A 16,523-nucleotide genomic window follows, 5' to 3' on the forward strand; every position below is an offset into this window, starting at 1 on the left:
CCTCCCCTCCCCGCGGCTCCTCCCCTCCCCGCGGCTCCTCCCCTCCCCACCGCCCCTCACGGCCCGCCCCTTCCTCTCCCACTAGCCCCACCCCCCCACAACCACCTCTACCGCCGGCCCACGTGATGCAGAGCGACAGTGACCTCAGCCAATGGCGGGGCTCCGCCGTGCCCCGCCTTTTCCCCGCCCACAGCCGCGGGGCGGCGGGGAAGTTTCCTCGGGTCGGGCCGAGGCGGGCTGTGCGGTGGCTCAGCGGCAGGGCCGAGCGGAGTCTGGCAGGGCCGTGGCGGTCCTGGGAGGCGCCGCTGCTGCCGCCATGGATGAGGCGGATCCGAGCGAGCGCAGCCCTTTGCTGGGCAGCGGGGAGCGCGGGCGGGCGGCGAGCGACGCTTTCCGCGGGCGGCGGGTGGCGTGCGGCGCCGTGCTACTGGCCGAGCTGCTGGAGCGGGCGGCCTTCTATGGCGTCACCTCCAACCTGGTGCTGTTCCTCAACGGGCCGCCCTACGGCTGGGAGGGCGCCCAGGCCAGCCAGGCCCTGCTGCTCTTCATGGGCATCACCTACCTGGTGTCGCCCTTCGGCGGCTGGCTGGCTGATGCCCTGCTAGGCAAGTTCGGCACCATCCTGCTCAGCATGGCGCTCTACCTGCTGGGCATGCTGGCCTTCCCTGTCATCGCTGCGCCGCACACCCGGCAGGGCCTCTGCGGGGACATCCCCTTGTTCCCCGTGGAGAACTGCTCTTCTCCGGCAGTCAATGCCACCCCTGTGCCCTGCGCCCAAGCAGGAGCCACCCGCTACTGTGCCACTGCCACCTTCGTGGGACTAGTCCTCGTGGGGCTGGGCGTCGGGTCGGTCAAGGCCAACATCACCCCTTTTGGGGCGGACCAGGTCGAGTATAACTTGGTGGCTGCCGAAGTGGGCCCTGCTACAAGCCAGGGGATGGGTGGTAGTCGTGCAGAGGGATTGCCTTGGTGGGATGGATGGCGTGCTAGCTGCTTCACAGCTGCATGGGTGTTAAGGCCTGGAGGAATGTGGATTATCTAGCCTTGTTCCCTGTGTAATGTAGGGTGGTGGGTTGTACCCTGTGAGATGTGATTTTGGTGGCTTTGTGATGGCTGATTTCTTAGGACTTCTGTTTTCCTTGGAGCTCCAGTACCTGGTTTGGCATTGAGGAATTGGTTTTGGTTCTTCATGACCGCTAAGTAGGTTGTTAATTATCCTGCATGGTGGAGTTGTACATAGATAAACTGACCTCAGAGCTCATCACGTGAAATACCTGATATACATTTTAGCTTTGACAAGGATAACATGGGCCTTTTGGAGCAGTGGTCAGAGGCCTTTCTTATCCTACTATGATAAATGAAGGATAGAGAACGAACAAACATTTTTCAGCCTTAAGTGTGCCTGTGAGTGATGTTTTTATGCAGGGTTATGTTGCTCCAGGTGACAGGTGGGAAGGCGCACTCCAAGTGATAAAAGTATTAATGTATTACCAAGGCTGTTCTCGTAAGGACATGTCCTGTGAAACGATCTTACCTCCATCCACTTTGGTGATATCATTCATTGGATCATCATTGTGGAACCAAGTGACTTTACAGAAAATACTTGACAGACAGCTCATGGTTCAATATCATCTGGAATGCGCTGTTGCATGTGTTTTTTTTTTTTTGTTTTTTTTTTTTGTTTTTTTTTGTCTAAGGTAGTATGCTGGCTGATGAAGTATAATTTCTGCTTTACAAATTGAGAATTTCAGATGCTTAGATACTGAACAGTTTTCCCAACAAAATCATTCTTGGTGGCAAAGCAAGGAACATACCTCCACTTCAGTTTGCTGGCCCATTGAGTTACGGTTAATGCAGCTATCAGAAATGCCATGAAATTATTTGTGAGAGGCAGGATCTGCCACAATCTCCTTGCCAAGTGTCCCTCTATGCTCTGTTGTGCAGTTCACATTTGTCATTCTTTGGCATTTCACGTATTACAGATTCTGAGATTCTGAGTAAAAGGCAGCATATAAATGTAAAACATTATTGTAGACTAGAATTGTATGTCCTCAGCGTATTGGTTCTGTTTAAGCCAGCATGAGCCCATCAAGTGAAACCGCCTTAATACGACTCTATCTTGTAAGGTGTTTTTCAAAACTGTTTGCTTATCCTCAGAACACTTTATGAATGTTAAATGTAAGAGATAAATAATGGCAGGAAGAGAGCAAGGGAAGAACTGTTGGCAATGGAAGTGTAGCTGTTATAGATGGATTGTTTTATTTTGTTTTATTTTTTTTAAGTCTTTTCCCTCAGGATTACACTGAAAGCAGTTTTTGGCTAGGTTTACAGATAATTCACAGTGATTTATGTAGAGTGAAGCAAAAGAAATATTCCTCTGGTTTATAATTACTAGTGCTCTGCCAAGGACCAGATTTTTTTCCCTTTCTCTGTTTTTCTGGCTTATCTATTGTTAAATATATTACAGCATACCATTTACCTTGCTGTGCAGTTTTGGGCCCTCTTGAGTGGCTTTTTCCTGCATAGTAATGTAGCAAACTGCTGGGTAGATGGATATATATTGCTGAAAATAAAGTTTGTCCCCCAGAGTCATCTTCTTGGGAGACCAGAATACAATGAAAACATGTTTTGGTTGGACATATGCTGACAAGAATTCACCTATTTCCCTTAAATACCAGGCAAAGAGAAATATTATCACTTGCATGTTGTGTGCTTCAACTGACGCTAACCAGCTTTCAGATGTTGCCAATTGCACTTCATTGCTAGTCTCTTAAAAATTACCATGTAAGCTTTCAGTTTTAACTGATAATGTATAATTTGGGTGGAGAACCAAAAAGTAATGAGGCTTTATTTATATAGAATAGAAGAATCACTTCATGGAAAGTTGGAAACTGACTTCCAATAATTACCGTCATCTTCAGTTAAAATGGTGTGGTTGCCTAGCTCCTGTTAAATGGGTGCATTTAGAAGTGCTGTTACGACTAAATAGACTTACTGCAGTGTCAAAAAACTGACTTTTGCGAGTCAGTTTACCAAAAGCAGTTACTGCAAACTAGGTGTAGGCCAACTTTACTTAATGGAGTTTATAAATGAGAACTCTTTCTTTCCTAGAAGTTGCAGACAGATCCAACATTTGAGTCTAAATCTGAAGTGATGGTTCTCAGAATAGTGTTTATAAGCATGTGATAAGTACAACCTGACACTTGTCAGTTCCCCTTTTGGGTGCAAGTGTTTTGCAGTCACTTCCTGTTCTGTGTAGCAGTTTGTGACTTGTTGCAGTTGGGAAACATCTGACTATGTTCAACTATACCTCATTGTGAAAGCTGGTTTGGCTTCATCACTGAAGCCAAAATCAATAGCAGACTATGGTCTAGTATCATCTGTAACCGTTGATCTAACAATAGATGAATCTGTTCTAGAGTTATGGTGGTTATATGATTATGGAGATGCTAGTTTTAACACACAGTATTTCTCCTCTCTACATTTCAGAATTAAATGTATCAGTCCAGAATGTGCCAAAATTCTTTAAGGTTTGCTACTTAAACAGCAATGGGTTTAGTTCTAGTATTGCCAAAGAGAATAGTATTGGGAGTTGCTGATAAAAAGACAGCTTTAGAGTGATTTTCAACTTTTGGTTTGTAGAACTTAGATTTTGCAGCCTCTGGGGAGGAATAGGGGATCCTCTATAAAGAGCTGAAGGTCATTAACCATGAGTTGTTTTTTTTTGTTGTTGTTATTTAACTTCTTGGGAGACTGGGGACCTTGAAAAGTCTGCAGGTAACAGTTTGAAAACTGAACTCATGGCATTCATGTGTGCGGTACTAATTTGTTTCCACAGATGCAGCAGTAGTGAGAGGAAGCAGACCTGAAATGTGGATTGGCCGAATTTTACTATGAAAATTTAAGATTTTGTTGCCGTCAAGCATTAGTATAAAGCTGTTACTCTCTTCAGTTGCTCTCCAAGAACAACTGGTGAATCACTGTATGCATCTATGGATTCCTGGCTCTTCACGTAAAAATTAGAAGAATCTGTGTAATAGACTTTAATATTAGAGCTGTGTGATATTTTGGTGTCAAGTTGTAGCGACTGCTTTGGTCAGTACATAGATCATCTCCCAGGAAAGATGTTGGTGTTGAAAAATTTTGGAGGGGGGTAACTTAGCAAGTGATCATGTTCTAAGTCAGAATAAGGTCTAAGTATTAATGTCGGGGCAGCTGTTGGTCAGGTATTTTTAATGACTGTTTTCATCAAGTGTTGTAACTAAAAATCTGGTTACCCTTCCTCTGTTTTAGCTGTGTTTAAAATTTTGGCCATGATTGTGAGATGCTGGTCTCATATCCTAAACAGGTTTGCAGCATTGCAGTGCAGCATTACACAGCTTGTGTGTCCTCCACTGAAAGTGGCTGTAAATAACTTGAAGATTACACAACTCCCAGAAGACAGTGTTCTAGGCACTTAGCATGAGACCTGGTAATTGCATCTCATCTGACCATAATCAGTCAGATAAATGACCATAAATGTTTTGTATTAGAAATTTTGGCTTTGAGAACTATTCATGTACTATTTTGAAATCCAAATGCCATGTAGGTCCCAATTATAACATTCAGCACGTCATAGTATGTCAAGGATAGTTATCAGATCTATGAAGAAAAATGCCTTTTGGACAGTGGTAGTATCAAAGGTTAGGTTAGACTTTTTTTTTTTCAGTCTTGGTAGATGTCTTGAAAATAGCAAGACTTTTATTTCCTCTTTGGAGGCCCACCTGAATGCAGTCAGCTGGTCAATGACTGACAGTGCAGCTGTGGCAGAACACTTCCAGTTAATCTTTTATTTTATTCCTTTGCTTTTATTTGTTTGATTGATTTTGTCTTTTTAATTAATATTTACCCTATACTTGAAAACAAGATAATTCAGAGCAATTTGGATGCTCATTTTACAGTAGAGTACGTCATTCTTTATTTTTATTGAATCAGAAACACTGCTGGATTGTCCCTTACTGTGCTTGGAGAGTGGTGTGCCATCCCATTTAGTGGGGAAAAAGGTGTGAAAGGTTTGAAGAATGCAGAACAGTTAAATGGAGGTGCAGGACTGGATATTTGGTGGAAGATGACCTACATAACTAACAGCTGTCCCACACTGGTACAGTCTGTGGAAAGTGTCTGAATGCGTAAAACAACATGCTATCTAGAACAATTAATTGTGTGCCTTAGATATTCGCTAATGTTCATTTGAGTCAGGGAACCTTTGAAATGGTTTTACTGCAATGCTTTTATTCAGTGATAGGAAGTGTAGCACTCCAGCCTTGGCATTTCACTGGCATTTTGCTGATGTTAGAAGTTTTATTGAAACATGTTAAATCTAAGAAGCTGAACTTTTTCATATCTTTTATAGTACTACTACTGATTGGAAACTGTTTTGTTGTGATGGGGGCAAAATCTTTTAAATGTGCAGATTTTGACTTTCAGTGCAGGGATATGGAACCATTAGCCTGCAGGACAGATTTGATCCAGGATCTACACCGTACCTGTGCCCCTTGTGTGCATTACTTCCCTGCTGCAGCTGCTGGTAGGACAATAAGAGTATAATGAAGCTGGTGGTGCTCATACCACAAGGACAGTGTTGCTATGCTTGAGCACAGAGGAAATTGAGCAGAGGGAGGGATAGATTTTTCTTTTTGCTTGGGTGATTGAAAATAATGCAGGCAGGCACAAGGAGAATTCCTGTAGTTCTATGAAAAATGCCCATCCTTGATAAATAAAAATAAGATTAGAAGATGGCTTTCTTCATTGCTCATTAAAATGTACCATCTACAAGATTAGTAACAGAGAAATAAATATTTGTTGTTCATTCAGTGAACACTTGAGAATAAACAAATCTATTGTATGTTGTCACACAGATCACGTAATAGCCAATGGGAAACTTTGAGTAGGCCCCTGTAAGTGTAATGTAGCTAATATTTTAGGTAGAGGATGCAATATTTGAAAGAAACTATGAGGACTGTCTTTTAACTCCAGTGTTTTCTGTTTCTCGTGAGATGACTTTGTAGCTCTTCCACTTTGACAAATTACTCCACCAGCTAGGTTGGTGGCATTTTTATTAAGTTGTTAACATTGGTCAGTAAAATGCCACAGTGGCTTTTCAGGAATGGTTGGGACGTGATTTTTAGTGTGCATATGTACCTTGATAAGGAAGCAGAAAATCAATTCTTTTCACTGTAGGTCTGTGGTGTGTTTGTCCCTTGAGCACTGTGTTCCTTTTTGGTCATCCTGTTTCAAAAAGGATACTGGAGAAGGGAAGGTGCAGGGAGGAGCCACAGACATTGTCAGTGGTTTCCATGCAAGGAATCCTGCAGCATTCTGTAACTTCCTACCTCTGAAAAGGCAGCTACAAGGAGGATATAGCAGCAGTTTGTGGAAATAATCGGTGGTGAGAGAGGGGTAAAAGTGGGCAAGGGATGGGATAAAGCTAAGCCGTCTTCTCTTGCTTTCTGGAACTAGGCAAGTGAGGCTAGTACAGTGCAGGTTCAAAACAGATAAATTGAGATGTTTCTTGCTGCTGTGTAATTTACTGGAGAACTCTGGTACAGGATATTAGGGTGCTAAAAGCTGACTTGGGTTCAGGGGAAGGCTGTTCAAGTACACAAAAGGAAAATATGCTACATGTTACTCAGAGATGGAAGCCATCCTTGGTTCAGGAAGTTTGTTGGGAGCTAATAGTTGGAGGCTGGGATAATATTTGATAGAAATATCACACTATGCTTTCACTGTTCTTATATTTTATAAAGTTTGCTTTTACCTTCCTACTTGTCTTTGCCTAGACATGAGCAAAGTCATTTGTAAGAGAGGATGGGAAGTCATTTCCTTGCAGTAAGTGTAAGAGAACTGAGACTTTATCATGAAGAAATGAAAGACTTAGTTAAATAGACAGTGCTCCAACTTAATTGATGTTATCAACCTATGATGTAATTCTTTGCTAATACCTTGCTGTTATTGGGGTCTAGAAGGAATTGCCTTGCTGCACATGATGACTGTTAAGAGAGAGGGGTACCAAGTTGAAACTGGAGAGGGAGAATTTCTTGGTTTTATGCTCAGAGATTGTATTTGACACACAATAGACATACTTGGATGCCTAACAGTGCTATGAAGTGCATAGGAATAGATACTTTAATATTTCTTTTGTTGAGCTTAGTTAAATGACACAGATGGGTTTGTGCACCAAGAAACTTGAAGCTATAAATCAGAACTGACAATGTTAAAAATGTATTTAAGGTCTGGCAAAAAGAGGAAGGGAAACTTGAAATTAGAAGTCAAAAACAACTGATTCAGCAAGACCAGTGCATGGCACTAACTCACTGGTCACTGCTTATGATCTTTCAGTCATAAAGCAATGACAAACATGGTATTATGGATTATTCTATTCTAGTATTCTTGATCTTTTTAACGTATTTCAGATTTTAACTTGCATAATTTCTTTTACATCACATCTTATGAGTTATGGTGAGTTCTTGTGACTTAATTACAAAACCTGGGGCGTCTTACGGTAGTCAATACAGAATAAAGAGTGATGGTGGAAATAGTACAGGATGATTGTGCAAACCAGGAACGTCTTTACTTTCACTGGAGAGACACTTGAAGCAGAAAAATAACACTACTAACAGAGCTGACTTGATAGAAGGGTAGATGTTTACTGGCTCTTTTACTGCCTGATAACGTCAGGCAACTTGAATTTATTTATTTTTTTAAGGTCAGAATAGCAAGTCTTCAATTTATGCTCTGATGAGAGGAATTAGGACTGGGTTAAAACTTAAATTTGGAATTTGTGCTTTCATCACCTGAGGCTTAGAAAAATAGAGTATGGTTAACTGTTAGGTATATGCAGCTGGAAGAAGCAATTGCTGTAATACTAATAATGGATAAATTTTTTGGTAGCTTAACCTTTTTACTAAAAAAAAGTTATTTTAATTTCTGTGTGGATTGTGGGACAGTAATTTGAGTAAGCTTTGTCTACAGAAGTTATCAAATGAGATACAGTCCAATAGAAATAATAATGGCCTTTCTTGGAAAGCTATGTAGCTTAGTCTTATGACTTTTCAATCTATATGCTGAACTTCTGGAAGGTCACTGATATAATGGGATAGTTTATTAAGGTGTCATTAAATACCATGCTAAGCCCAAAACAGTTAAATCATTTCAATATGATTAAATTAAACCTAAACTCTTCGTTGTGTCATGGTTGATTGAATTTTAATAAACACACTTAATTTCCTTCAGAAATTGAAGAACTTGTTTTTAATCTTTTCCAGGTCAAAGATCGGGGTCCAGAAGCTACAAGAAGATTTTTTAATTGGTTTTACTGGAGCATAAATTTGGGAGCTATTCTCTCTCTGGGAGGCATTGCATACATTCAGCAGAATGTGAGCTTTGTTATTGGATATAGTATCCCAACAGTTTGCATTGGGATTTCATTCATGGTTTTCTTATGTGGTCAAAGTTTCTTCATCACAAAACCACCTGATGGTAGTGCCTTCACAGACATGTTTAAAATTCTCGCATATTCTTGTTGCTCAAGAAAGAGACATATGGAACGTTCAACAAATAGGTTTGTAATGAGCTCTTTTGTATAGTCTGAATTCCAGTCAATCAGTCTAAGGATTGAAACTAACTTGTTCAGACTAGCTGGCAGTAAGTCATGTAAGAGAAAATGCTAGAATATGCAGTTTTTCTTCAAGAACTGGATCACCTGAGGCTTACTCAGGTGGAGAACTGGGGCCCTGGAAATTGTACACAGAGAACTTGGAGACGAAAGAGAGATGCATTTTGAGTTCTCTGGATCTCCATGCTGTGAGGTCAAGTCTGCTGTTTTCAATTGAATGCTTTGTCCTGCCAAAGTTGCTGCAAGTGTAACGTTACCCAAGTATGCTGCTTTTAAACAGTAGTAAACTTCCTTAATTGCCTAGATATGTTTATGGGACATCTGATTTTAAAAACGCTACCATGTGAGATGGGCTTTCATATATTCAGATTGTAAAACAATTCATTATTTGGTAATACTGTTAAGATCTGCATATTGCTGTACCATTTACTTATGTATGAGGATGAGTAAGTGAAATAAGCAAACCTTTAGAATAGAACTTTAGAATAGGAAACTTGTGCTTTCAGCTGCTACTGATCCATTATGGCCTAGTTTATTTGTAATTAAGGATATATTATTTTGGAAACGTAAGAGCTTTTTTGTTTTTTAAAATGTGTTACAGGACCACAGAGAAGACAAGTTTTATTGTTCTTTAACTGTCGTTTTTTGTTGTTATTTAACTAAATTCAATTTCTTTTCAACAGCGAAGGCCAGGGAGTCCTTCAGCAACCTCAGAAGCAGAGCTTGTTTGAGATGGCTAAGCTGTCTCGTGGAGGCCCATTCAGAGAAGATAAAGTTGAAGATGTGAAGGCTCTTGTGAAGATTATCCCTGTCTTTTTGGCTTTAATACCTTACTGGACAGTGTATTTTCAAGTGAGTTGTTCAAAGGGTTACATTCTTATTTTCCACGTCTGAGAAATGTAATCTCAAATGTAAAGATTTACTCTTCCAACTGTATTTGAAAGGTCTGAGGCTATAGCATTAAGTTGCAGTTCTGAGCCTAGGTTGTAAATCTACCTTTTCTCTGAAAGCTTTTTTTTGGGGAGGGGAGTAACATTGCACAACAGGGTGATGGGATGGCTGTTCCAAAAGGTTTATTTGCAGTTAATATTTAGTAGCGGTGATTCTAGAGAGATGAATATTGAACAGGATTCTTCAGAACTCCAGTACTGACTGCTTGTTTTGTTTAATACCCATGCGTTCAGTAATGTTAACCACTTTTCATTCACACACCTGCAGCTGCATCTCAGGGATCGTTTTAGCATTGTCTTAGCAAAAATAATACTAAGTGATGATAGCTTCTGCATTTTTGATTTGCTGGATAAAATTAGCAGGGATAGCTTTATTAGCTTACCGGTATGGCAAAGTATCTAATTTCACGTTTTTTCTGGGAGTTCTCCCCCTGAGGTAGAGAGATGAAAAGTGGTTACTGAGAATACATTCAAATAATCATTTTTTTTAACTTGATAATTAAACTAATTAACATAACTTAAAACAAAATCATTAAAATTATTGTTTAATAGCTGTACAAATTAACGTATCTTAAATAAGGCACTCTGTTTCATCTTGCAGTTGATTCACATAGGTCAGGGTAAGTGGAATAGATTTTATTTTTAACTAATTCCTTTCTGGTTTTTCTGTTTTACTGCGATGAATTACAGTAGCAAATATTTGGGGGAAAAAAAGCAGATATTGTAACTTAAGTCACGAGTGATTCTTTCTGCACTTAGTAAAATTAAATTTATGTGTTAAAAGCAATTTACAGTGTTCTAACAATAATTCTTTTTGGCTAGCTATATTCACAATTTACCTTTGGCATAATATTTGTTAAATATGAAAGGGTAAAAACATCTTGGTCTCAGTTTGGCATGTCCAAGTAATCTCAAATGATCTTCCCTAATGCTAGATGCAGACAACATATGTATTGCAAAGCCTTCATCTGAAAATTCCTGAAATAGCAAATGACACCAACTCTGTTCATACGGTAAGTAGGGCAAAACAAGTGGAAATTGTTTTCCTTAGTTGAAATGCAAAATAAATAAGTATTGTACAGACAATTACAGGAAGTTAAGGTAGCAACTAAGTGTAATGAATGGCTACAGATGCTGGGCGTACATTAAAAGACATGAGGCATAATTTTGAAAAATCTGTTTTGAATGTATTCGGATAATTTTCACTGCCTTAAATTATGGTTGTCTTTGTACTTTAGTGGACAGAGTACGATCTTTGAAGGAATCTTTAAAATCAGTATGCCCTAAGTTTGCAAAGTTGTAAGTGCAGAAGCAGTCCTAGAAACTCAGTATTAATACCCATACTTTACTGAAACATTAGTATTTGCAGATTTGGAGCATGAAATACCTCAATGATTAATCAGTATTGACTTTATCTTGAATCAGTTTGGCATATTGAAGGAGGTTTTTCAATCAATATCTTTCAAAAAAATTTCATGAATATGCCACCAATCTGTGACATACTCAAAAAGTTCTAAGCTGAATAATAGAATGTGTACTGAACCTAGCTATTAGACTGAAGTGGAAATAATGTTTAATTAGATCAGATCAGATTATATTGCTGGAAGTAAAATAGTGGCAAATATTTAGTTATATTAATCGCTTGTACGCCATTAAATACTGACTTTGAACACTTTTTAAAAAGTATTTTGGGGTATATTCATTTTAAAAAGCTGCACAATTTTGTTTACTAGATTTGAGTGCCACAATTCTTGTCAGGTGTTCTATGACTTAAAAAATCTTTATGGCAGAAAAGCTCCCAAAGGATGTTGATTTTCCATTAAATGCATTTCAAGAGGTATGTAGAAAAATTCAGATATTGAAATAATGCCAATGTCTATCTTCTTTTTCAAAAGGAATCTATGTAGTGTTAGTTAGTTAGCTTGTGTTTTGACAAAACTTAATTCAGAGCAAGGTCCTAAACTATGAGTCCACTGAAACATTAAAAAAAAAAAAACCTTTTGTAAAAAAAAAAAAAAAATCTTTTCAAAACGACTTTGCTAACTTTATATTTGCACTTCTTTGCTAACGGAGCTAATAACTGCCAAATTAAATGAAAACTTGAATATCTGAGTGTTTGTTTTCCTCAGCATTTACACACACTTAGTTTTCTCTTCACAATGTCTTATTCATTGTGGTTTGTTATGGGTCTCAGTATTTCATGAAAGATAATTTTTTCCTTTGTTACATAACAGTAAAAATGAACCAATAAGTATGAAATTGCTAACTTAAGTCATCCTGTTGCATTTTAGTTTCCAGCAGCCTGGTTGACTATGTTTGATGCAGTACTTATTCTGGTCCTAATACCCTTAAAAGATAGATTGGTGGACCCCATTTTAAAGAGGAATGGCTTGCTGCCATCATCACTGAAGAGGATTGCAGTTGGAATGTTCTTTGTGATGTGTTCTGCATTTGCTGCAGGTAAGAACAAAACTTGGAGATCTACTTACATAGTTATTTATTTGGTAACTTGAAATAACATTTTTCAAAACCTTCCTGAATCTTTAAATCAAGTTAATGCAGGAGTCTTTCTCATGGGATAGTTGGAATGCAACTGCATGGATGTATTTCATTCAATGAAAGACATTTTATCCAAAGACTACTAGACTGGTTTGAATATTTGTGTTAAAACTGGAGAATATTTCCTGCCTGAAATAGACTTGGAGTATACCTTTTAAAATCAACTTGTTAGTTAAGATTTTCACGGTAGGGGGCTTACATTTTCACATACATAACTGACAGCATTTCTTTCTAAGAGTGCTTGATACATAAATATTTATCTTCTGACCATATTTGCCTGAACAAACAAATGCCATACCTTCACTATCAGTGCTTGGCTTGCCTGAACAACTTGTCTAACATTTGGATTTGAGGCCTTTAGTCCTCCTAATATAAACTGTGTTGTATTATGGAAGTCCATGTTGTCTGATTTGTTACCCATTTCTCTTGAAGGTGAACATTTATTCCCAGAAATGAACAGGTTCAGAAATAAGTATTCTTCTTCATACTTCTCAGTATTATAAAACTGAAATTTTACCTAAAATCCTTTCTCTTAATCTGAAATAATAAAGTTAGGTTATTGCTGAACAAGTTTCCTCCCACTTTGTTTTTTTTCTCCCCTATCTTAATGCTATCTTAATGTTTCCTAATGTTTGGGAATTACTGTAGTGTAAAATAGCTTAGCTATAACACAAGAGGAAAAAGATGGCATCTCTGCTCAAATCATAAATCAGCTGCTTTTGAGATGATTTAAAGCTGTTAAGCGCTGCTGATGTGGAATGAACATCTCTAAGCAATGCTTCATAGAATGCATAGCCTTCACCTAGAATCGCTCTAATGAACATATTGATAAAGCATTATAACATCAAATAAATTAATTTCAGCACTTGTAGTCTCCTATATTTTAGCAAGAGGGACACTTTATATGGCTATTAAGATTTCTTTCAGTGAGAGAGATTAGGCCTTATTAGGCCAAGGTCACTTTGTATGTGGGCAAGTAAAGTTCTTTTAGCAAAGTCATTTAAACTTAAAACGGGAGTGTTTCTCTTATTCCATGTTACTTAAGATATTGCTACCAGCAAGAGAAGGTGATGTAAAACAGTTAAATGTCATCTCTTTAAATAGAACTTGCTGGCTCACATATAAGTGAATTCTGTATTAGTACTGGAGGAAAAAAAAAAAAAAAAAAAAAAAAAAACCACAAACATTGCATTATGATTGCTGAGTTGGGAAATGAGCATATATGGCAGAATTTCTAAAAAATTCAAATGCCTTCTGTTCTATTTGCCTACAGATGTGATGCATGATTTTGTTAGTTCGATTATCTGCAATCTGGCTGGAAAATCTAACCTTTTGGTGTAACTTGGCATCCATTCATCATCATATGAATTTCAGAGCTTGATTGTGGCAGCTTTGGGGCATAGGGAACTCTGTCTATTTTTAATGTGGGGAAAAGCTTCTGCTTTTTTTTTGCTTCATAAAATTTTTATTTTCTCATTAAATGCTGTTTGTAGAAGCCACATTTTAATATTCCTAAAGTGCAACATTACTTCCAACAATTTCTGCCTTAGAGAAAACTATTAAATTTTGAATGTATGGAGATGTTAGGGTATTAATTTGCAATCTTGGAAGTATCTTAATGATTGTTTGTGCCATATTTCCATTTTAACTTACTTATCTGACTGGCATTAGATCTGGACACTATTTAGGCTACCTATTAGATTGTTTAGATTACTTAAAATATCTCATTGTGTGAGAATACAACTGATTGGATTTAGTGAACATCTGCTGTGCTTCATGCATTTTTATTGTAAACTCTGAGCAGCAGTATTTAAGGTTATTCAACTGGAAAATCTACTTCATTTATAGAGTTTAAACAATTATTGCAAAAACTTAAGATTCTTTTAATTACAAAAACTGTAAGATTAAACTTGAAGCTTGGCTGTCAGAGTCTAAGAAAGAACCAATAGAGTCTAGATCCTGAAGTACTCAGCTTTGAAGACTTATGGAAGTTTGGTGTAACGTAGTTATGCTCCTGTGTAACTAAATACCTCCTAAACTTGGTGAAGAATGTCAAACACATCAAGGATCACTAAATGTTTTGAAGAGCAATATTTTTGTGTTGAATGTGTGTGAATGAAATCATGTATGGGTTCTTAGCTAACTGTAATGCTTTATGTTTTAATTAAGTTCTGCTCTAAACTGTTTGTCAGCTATATTAAAACCAAAATAGCAAGAAACCCAGCTTTGTGTATCAACTTTTCATAGTTCAGAGGGCAATGAGGTGACGGAAAAGCTAAACAAAGATACTTAAGGTGGGGAAGTCATCACCCAAAAAATGAGGAAGGTAGAGAAAATGTGGTAGCCTGATACCAAATTCACAACAATCTTTACCTCAAAAATAGATGTTATTAAGGAAAACACTCTTTTAAGTAAATATTTTTGGGGCCATGAGGTAGTATTTAATTTTCCCTCTACAGCCCTTTGTTTCAGAAGAGTGGACTGGATATCTACTAGATTTTGTTACTTGAATAGATTCCTGAACTCCTATTGAACGTGGTTTACACAAATGCAGCTTTCCATCATTTTCAAAGTACTTTGTAAGTCACTTGTTAATGTGTGTTCCCACAGTCTGGTTTTCAGAGCTCTGGCTCTAGTTCCCTACAGCGAAGAAGTACAGTGTTACCCTTAAAGCTCTTGATTTCTGAAACATCTTTTTAGTTATGGATTTAACTACAGACGATCTACAGGGAACCTTCCTCATGCTTTCTTTCCAGCCACAACCAGGACTAATAAGAAACTGCATTTTGTGGCCTAACGTAGTTTTGGCTAAGTAGAATGAAACTGAAACCAGCAGGCACTACGTGGGGGGCCATATGTGTATAACAATGCAGGAAGTAGTGTGAGGACTCAGCCCAGCTTCTCTGCACTGGTGATGGATAAATCCAACTTACCCTTTCTAAGGGTATTCAGAGTTTGTTTATAGAGATCCTTTCTGGGTAAATCAGGAAATCTTATTAACTATTAGTTAATTCTGTGCATTTGTGTAACAGTGAGGCAAATACTTTAATCTAGGTGACTTCAGCAAAACCTTACAATATTTCATGCTAGATTATTTGGTATTCATTCTCTAAACCGTTGTGTTTAACAAGCTAAAAATTGTTTTATTTATATTTGCACAGTCATCTCTATTTTTCATTCTACATGAAGTGCATTCTATACAACGTCTAGTTTGTAAATCACAGTCTTGGGATAAGTGTCTTATAAATGTCATAATCATATTTGTAAAGTGTTTTCATGGTTTTACAGCACTAGTGTAGCCATTTTAATAAGCAAAATGTTCCTGATTTACTAATACCATGCAACACTGCAAAGTAGTAGTTTGCAAAAATTGTCCCTTTTTTGTCCTTTTTTTTTTTTTTAAAAAAAGAGGGGGGGGTGGCATATAAATTTTGTGTGAGAAAACTCTTAGCTAATCCATCTAGAAAAAGGTTAAGTATTTATATGTTTATTGCTACTGAATAAGAATATAATTGCTGTAATTCTACGGCAGAAAATTTGTATGTCTTGAAATAACAATAGAGTAGTTGGCAGTGAAATTATATTGGGAAATAAGAAATACGTATTCCTATGTCATAAATTATAATTCTCATGTAGGACTGAATACTAATTTAATTCTTAATATGAAGAAATAGTATTTGCATCTTAGGTAAGTCTTTTTTATTTTTTCCTCCCACTTTGTGTAGGAATTCTGGAAAGCAACAGACTGAAAATTGTAAAGGTTAAAACAATTGATCAGACAATTGGAAATGTTACATACCATGCTGCAGATTTGCCAATATGGTGGCAGATTCCTCAATATGTGCTGATTGGATTCAGTGAAATATTTGCAAGTATAGCAGGTAAGAGTTACGTGTCTTAAATCTGCTTTCATATCTGTCATAAGTAATGGATTTTTAGAAAATAAATATTTACTTCTTGAATTGTTATGAGTTATCATGACTCCAAATAAAATATTATGCAATATAACTGATACAGTGTCAAAGCCTGCAAATGTTTTTCACATTTGAAAAATGTCTGTGTAAGATGTCGTTTCAAACAGAGCAGCAGTTGAGTAATTGATTGCCATCCAGTTAGCATTGGATATTTATAAGCCCTAATGGAACAAGATAGTATTTCAAAAACTGTATTTGAAATACTAGTTTTAATGCTGTACTATTTCCTCTGAAACCTGCTCTGAGTTGCAAATAAAATTTGTGTTTTGTAATATTTTGGCTTAGAAACTGAGCTCATAGTTTAGAAAGTCAGTTAGTATGTGGGAACAACTTTCTGAGGGTGGGGGGGGGGGGGGGGGGGGGGGAAAAAAAGAAAATATAAAAACT

The 16,523-nt window shown here is 37.8% G+C and overlaps 1 protein-coding gene across 1 annotated transcript in view; it reads left to right on the forward strand.

Annotated features, from left to right (window-relative positions):
- Positions 1-187: 187 nt before the first annotated feature.
- Positions 188-16,523, forward strand: part of SLC15A4 (solute carrier family 15 member 4) — a 26,117-nt gene continuing 9,781 nt past the window's right edge. The window contains exons 1-6 of the mRNA XM_035341121.1: positions 188-886; positions 8,304-8,599; positions 9,337-9,505; positions 10,539-10,616; positions 11,895-12,063; positions 15,888-16,043. Of these exons, the coding sequence (XP_035197012.1) occupies positions 317-886; positions 8,304-8,599; positions 9,337-9,505; positions 10,539-10,616; positions 11,895-12,063; positions 15,888-16,043 (1,438 nt within the window). The 5' untranslated portion in view covers positions 188-316. The remainder of the gene's footprint in view (positions 887-8,303; positions 8,600-9,336; positions 9,506-10,538; positions 10,617-11,894; positions 12,064-15,887; positions 16,044-16,523) is intronic.

The sequence above is a fragment of the Oxyura jamaicensis genome, chromosome 15 (genome assembly GCF_011077185.1).
Source record: "Oxyura jamaicensis isolate SHBP4307 breed ruddy duck chromosome 15, BPBGC_Ojam_1.0, whole genome shotgun sequence".
In the NCBI taxonomy this organism is placed as follows: domain Eukaryota; kingdom Metazoa; phylum Chordata; class Aves; order Anseriformes; family Anatidae; genus Oxyura; species Oxyura jamaicensis.